General features: G+C 40.2%; 1 protein-coding gene across 1 annotated transcript in view; it reads left to right on the top strand.

The window, feature by feature from the left end:
* The window catches only part of LOC311065856 (polyunsaturated fatty acid 5-lipoxygenase-like), a 16,717-nt gene extending 11,218 nt beyond the window's left edge, over positions 1-5,499 (top strand). Inside the window, exons 3-14 of the mRNA XM_084086666.1 lie at positions 1-61; positions 194-316; positions 793-899; positions 1,052-1,224; positions 1,338-1,484; positions 1,578-1,787; positions 1,872-1,958; positions 2,200-2,369; positions 3,183-3,295; positions 4,438-4,538; positions 4,611-4,781; positions 4,855-5,499. The exon at positions 1-61 is cut by the window's left edge and continues 21 nt beyond it. Coding sequence (XP_083942792.1) covers positions 1-61; positions 194-316; positions 793-899; positions 1,052-1,224; positions 1,338-1,484; positions 1,578-1,787; positions 1,872-1,958; positions 2,200-2,369; positions 3,183-3,295; positions 4,438-4,538; positions 4,611-4,781; positions 4,855-5,034 — 1,643 coding nt within the window. The 3' untranslated portion in view covers positions 5,035-5,499. The remainder of the gene's footprint in view (positions 62-193; positions 317-792; positions 900-1,051; positions 1,225-1,337; positions 1,485-1,577; positions 1,788-1,871; positions 1,959-2,199; positions 2,370-3,182; positions 3,296-4,437; positions 4,539-4,610; positions 4,782-4,854) is intronic.
* Positions 5,500-5,965: the final 466 nt, after the last annotated feature.

The following is a 5,965-nucleotide window of genomic DNA, read 5'->3' as shown; positions in this document are numbered from 1 at the left end:
AAGCTGGTTTGCTAAATGATCACAGACGCACGGAACTGGAATCCAGACAACAACTGTTCAGGTTTGAGGACACCGTTACAATCCTGGACAACAGTCAATCATTTGGTGGTGTAAATGTTGTCTTTATTTTCCCCCAGATGTTTTAGTTTAAAATGCTTAACACACTTACACCGTCATATCACTTTTCTTGAAGGTGGAAGGAGTGGCAGCCTGGTTTCCTCATGAGCATAGATGCCAACTCGAGCAGTGAACTCCCTCTGGACGTTCAGTTTGAAGCTGACAAAACTGTGGACTTCAATGTTAACTTCATTGAAGCGTAGGTTACACAGTTTGCGTTCATCCCTTCGCCTGCATCCATAACAAATATGCTATTGATTTCCAATGACCCTGTTTGCCCTGCTGAAAAGGACAGTTCACCCCAAAATGAAAATTCTGTAATTTACTCATGTTGATCCAAACCTGAATGAACTAAAAAATAATATTTTGAATAATGTTGGTAACCAGACAGTTTACGGTAACCATTGGCTTCCCTTTTTTTTTTCCTTTTTTTTTTCCTATATATATGGATGTCAATGGTTACTGTCAACTGTCTGGTTACCAACATTATTATATGTATATGTGTTCAACTGAAGAAATTCATACAGGTTTGGAACATAAGGCTGAGTCAATGATTTTTGGGTGAACTCTTTAACCAGGGAATATCCCAAGATAAACTGAGAAACAAGTGAAGCTGAAACTGAACCAGAACATCTGATTATGAGCATGTATTTTTCCTGGTGTGATCTCTTTCAGGATCAAGAATCTTGGTCTTAACAAACTGCAGAGCTTGTTCCAGTCGTCTTGGACAGATATTGAAGATTTTCGAGAAATATATTTGACAATCAAGAACCCTGTGTCAGGTTTGAACAGTTTCTTCCTATGTTAATTTTTTTTTTATTTCTAATATAAAAATGAGCTGTCCAACTTATTGTGGGGAAAAAATAAAATAAACCGGCTGAGACACACATTGTTTGCATTCCCCTGAACTCACTGGCATTATTCCCTCTGACAGAATATGTGATGCAGAACTGGGAAGAGGACTTCATGTTTGGCTATCAGTTCTTAAACGGCTGCAATCCTGTGATGATCAGGAAGTGCACGAGTCTTCCAGACGGGTTCGCAGTCACGCAGGAGATGGTGAAAGACTCTCTGGATCGAGGTCTCACACTACAGGAGGAGTTAAAGGTCAGAAGATAATGCTTGGTCCTCAGTGGTGTAGACAGGACAGTTGAGTGGTCAATTCTGGATGTGAATGAAGAATAATGAGCTTTTCACTCTAAACGCCTCTGCTATTACAGGAGGGAAACATCTACATCGCAGACTATGCGATCCTGGAGGGAGTGCGAGCCAATGCCACCGACCCGAACACCCAGCAGTATTTGTCTGCTCCCTTCTGCCTTCTGTACAAGAACAGCCAGAATAAAATCATGCCGATCGCTATTCAGGTGCCTGTAGAAATCATTTGGTGAAATATTACTTCAAAAAAAGTTAGTGTTTGGAGTTTTTACCAAATATTCTGTTGGTTTACTTGATCTCAGCTCAGTCGTCAGACTCCTGCTGGGGGGGCGAACACTGTGTTTCTCCCGAGCGATGATCGCTACGACTGGATGCTAGCCAAGATGTGGGTGAAATCCTCCGACTTTAATGTACACCAGCTGGTCACACACCTTCTCAGGACACATCTGACATCTGAGGTTTTTGCCATAGCCATGTACAGACAGCTCGCTGCAGTCCATCCAGTGTACAAGGTAGATTCTGAAACTCATGGCTTACTGCTTTATTGAAGGCCGTCGTCTTGAAGACAATCATTGCAGCCTTTATGTTCTCCTCAGTTGCTGATACCTCATGTGCGTTACACCATTGCCATCAACACTGCGGCTCGAGAGAAACTCATCTCTAAAGATGGGATCTTTGATAAGGTATCTTGAACCCTGAATAAAGTTCCTTGGAACCACAGTTTTTCTTTTCATGTTTATTCCTGGTTCTTTCTCATGACTTTGAGGTCTGAAGAGTCTTAACCCGTCTTTGACTTGATATTCAGTCCTCTTGCTGTCGGCTCTGGCTTCAGTTTTGTAGACCTTCTCTGCACTTCTCTAAAGAAGTGTCTACAAAAATGTAGTCTGAGACTCAAACATTCACTCGTGTCCTTGTGTTTCAAAGGCTAATGCCACTGGAGGAACTGCAATTGTGGAAGTGATTCAAAAGGCCACGAAGACTTTAACCTATAAGTCCATGTGCTTCCCTGAGGCCATAAAAGCTCGAGGAGTGGAAGATCTGCCCAACTACTACTACAGAGACGACGGCATGATGGTGTGGGAGGCCGTCAAAAGGTACTTGATAAAATACACAAATGTACAGACTTTCAAATTAGGGGTGTGACGGTTTGAATTTACTCCCGGTTCAGTTTTTATGTGCTTGTATTGTAATGAATAAGGTTATGACACAAATTTTAGAGACCAGTGAAATTTCACAATTCTCTATTCCAGTTTTGATACCACAGCGAAACTACTAGCGTAACCCATATACATTTTTAAACATTATTAAAGGCAAAAAAATAAAATGAGAACAAATAAACATGCGTATATATTAGGCTGCTGTCACTTTAAGACATAATGCATGGATCAATATACTGATACTGTACACATGCGCTGTCTTTCTCGACTGTTCACTTAAAATATAAACGACTGTTTACTAGGATACTCGCTAATATGGGCATTTTGATAATTTTGTGTGAATTTGTCCATTCAAGCGCAAGACATGAAACTCAATTTAGTATTCACGCACTTAACGCGCATGTTCTCTTTCGTGTCTTGTACTTCAATGTTTTAATTGGCAAGGCTTAACGTGTGCAAATGATAAACTTTGACAATGCAGCACTGACCCACTTTTTTTTTTTTTTTTCACCAAACCATATTATAGATGCAATGTCAGATTTTGAGATTAACCACTGTGCAAATGCGTAATGAACTGTGGGCGGGAAACGGTACTTTTTTTTAATTTTATTTTTTTATTGAAAACCATTACATCCCTAGTTTAAATTCTGATGGTGAGAATTAAAAACAAAGAACAAATTGGTAAAGCATTTGACACCAAGGTGTATTTTTACATTTGCTGATTCATCATTTAACTTGATCTTCCTCCAGTTTTGTTTCTGATGTGGTGAAGATCTGCTATGGCAGTGACGAGACGGTTCAGGAAGACAAGGAGATTCAAGCATTTGTTCAGGATGTTTGCTTCTCTGGTCTGAAGAATTGTGGTGAGTACAGGATCATTTAACTAATGTAAATGTGTGAGGGTTAATGTGTTCCCTCAATGACCCTGCGAGAAGTCCCGGACGAGCCCCCAATTCTCACATGCCTTCCCAGTCTATGGAGGGCGTAACAAGGGAATTCATAGAAGGGGAAAAAAGCTCTCCTGTCCCAGCATTACAAAAATTCCAAATTAAAGTTTATTTGGTATATTCAAAAGGCAAAAAGGGAAGCTTCAAATAGACTTCAGGAGGGGACCAGGCCAAAATAACAAACAAAAGTTCTGACTTTGGAAGTACTTTCTAAACTATCACAAATAAAATTCAAAATGGGGGAAAAAAAATAATTCATACCCAACTCCCTCTCTAACCAAAGCCAGGAGAAAACATGGACATTAAAGGGATAGTTCACCCAAAAATGAAAATGCTGTCCTCATTTACTCACCCTCATGTTGTTTCAAACCTGTATGACTTTCTATCTTCTGCTGAACACAAAAGATATTTTGAAGAAAGTCGGTAACCAAACGACTGATGGACCCCATTGACTTCCATAGTAGGAAAAAAAAAATACTATGGAAATCAATGGGGACCAGCAACTGTTTAATTACCAACCTTTAAAATATCATCTTTTGTGTTCAGCAGAAGAAAGGAAATCATACAGGTTTGGAACAACATGAGGGTGAGTAAATGAGGACAGCATTTTCATTTTTGGGTGAACTATCCCTTTAACCACAATGGCATCTGCCTTCCCACTGCTTCCAAAATAACAATCACAATTTAAACTGTTTCAAATTTAAACCCCTCCTTAAGTGTCAGTGAACTTAAGAAAACCAAGTAACCAAAGTCGTCTTCGGTGAACTATGTTGTGCAACAAGATTTACACGTAATACTGTTTGATTGATAGGAAATCTGATCAGTCATAATGTCGAATTGCCAATTTTATCAGGAAAAACAAACCAGACACGAGTTAGCAGATTGACGTCTGTGGACTTTAACTTGAAAAATGGTGTATTGATCATTTGTAGGTCTTTGCGAACGGTCAATTATGCCCTGGGATGTGACATGTTTACAATGTTTGTATGCTAGCATATGCATTGTTTACATCACTCTTAAATGCATGCATGTGGTAAACCTGTAGCCAATGTTCACAGAGTTCCCGGATTCCCTGAACACTCGGGAGCATCTGGTCGAGTTCCTGACTGTTGTGATCTTCACAGCTTCAGCACAACACGCTGCAGTCAACTTTGGACAGGTGCGTTTACACACACTCTTCAGGATGATATGTGATCTCACTCTTCTGATATCTGTGTGTCCTGTGTTCCAGTACGACTGGTTCTCCTGGGTCCCCAACAGCCCTTCCACCATGCGGAAGCCCCCTCCCGCTCAGAAGGGCCAGGTGGATATGAAGTACATCATGGAGAGTCTGCCGGACCGCGGACGTTCCTCTTGGCATCTAGGAGCAGTTTGGGCCCTCAGTCAATTCCAGGACAACGAGGTTTGACTGATTCTTCAGAACTAGTTTGCAATCCGTTGATGCGTTGTTTTGAGTGTGTGCAAATCTTCTCCAGCTGTTTCTAGGCGAGTATCCAGATATGTACTTCACTGAACAACCGGTCATGGACGCCGCTAAGACTTTCCGCAAGAAATTAGCTGAAGTGACCAACATCATCAAGAGCCGAAATGAGAATTTGCAAGTGCCTTATTGGTATCTGTCTCCAGACCGAATCCCCAACAGTGTGACCGTCTGAGAGAACATCACTGGGGAATCGCTTTTTTCTGTTGTTTAATCTTATGATTGCTTTTCACGAATGAGTGGTAAGAGCCACTTCAAGGGTTTTGAAGTCACAGGATGAAGTTGTGAAGCAATGTTTTGTTTTTCCTTTGCCTGTGCTTTGGCATAACACTTGTTGAATTTGTACTGGTCAGATGAAACATGCGCAACTAAGATTATTCAATAAACCAATTCATGGCTTTGGCTCTTCTCTGGCTTTCTCAGTCAAACTCTCTGGCTGATAGTAGACTGTTAATGCAGTTGACGGAAAAGGAATAACGACAATCTGTGAACCCATGAATTATGCAGATTTACTGAGATCGCCCCCAGTGGCGAACCACTGAACAAGTTTCTATGGGTTTTTACCTGATCTCTGATCAGTTTTGTCTAATTAAAATGTGTACTGTACAAATGTATTAGTATAATTAAAATGAATAATAGTAGTTAGTCTCTTTTTGGTCTGTTTAGCTAAGCAATTTAAGGAACCAACAAAACAAACATTAATAGAACACATTACATATACCTGATATTTAATTTTATTAGATTAGTCAATTGCAATTCTCATGTCCCCATGAGTATACCTATTTTAAATCTGAATGAGTCTATTCTCAGAGTACGCACATATTCTAGTACACCTGGCACACTTGGGTAAATTTGTTTTTTTTTTTTTTTTTTTTTTTTGGGAAGGGCAAAGTTCAATCTTATAGGAATAGTTATTCATATGCAAATTTCCTCAGTGCACAACTGCAACGGATCTCTCTAGGTTGGCCTAGTTCATAGCTTATCTTAGAGACAGGTTTCCGCTTCCTTTTAGGACAATGCTCCAAGTTTGAGGAATTTTTTCCTCCTGCAATTTCTGAAAAGAGTCTACAATTGGGTGCATGTTCCCTCTGCAATCCTCATTTCCA

Source organism: Abramis brama, assembly GCF_963993115.1.
Source record: "Abramis brama genome assembly, chromosome: 16".
Taxonomy (NCBI): domain Eukaryota; kingdom Metazoa; phylum Chordata; class Actinopteri; order Cypriniformes; family Leuciscidae; genus Abramis; species Abramis brama.
This window is presented reverse-complemented; position numbering and strand designations above follow the sequence as displayed.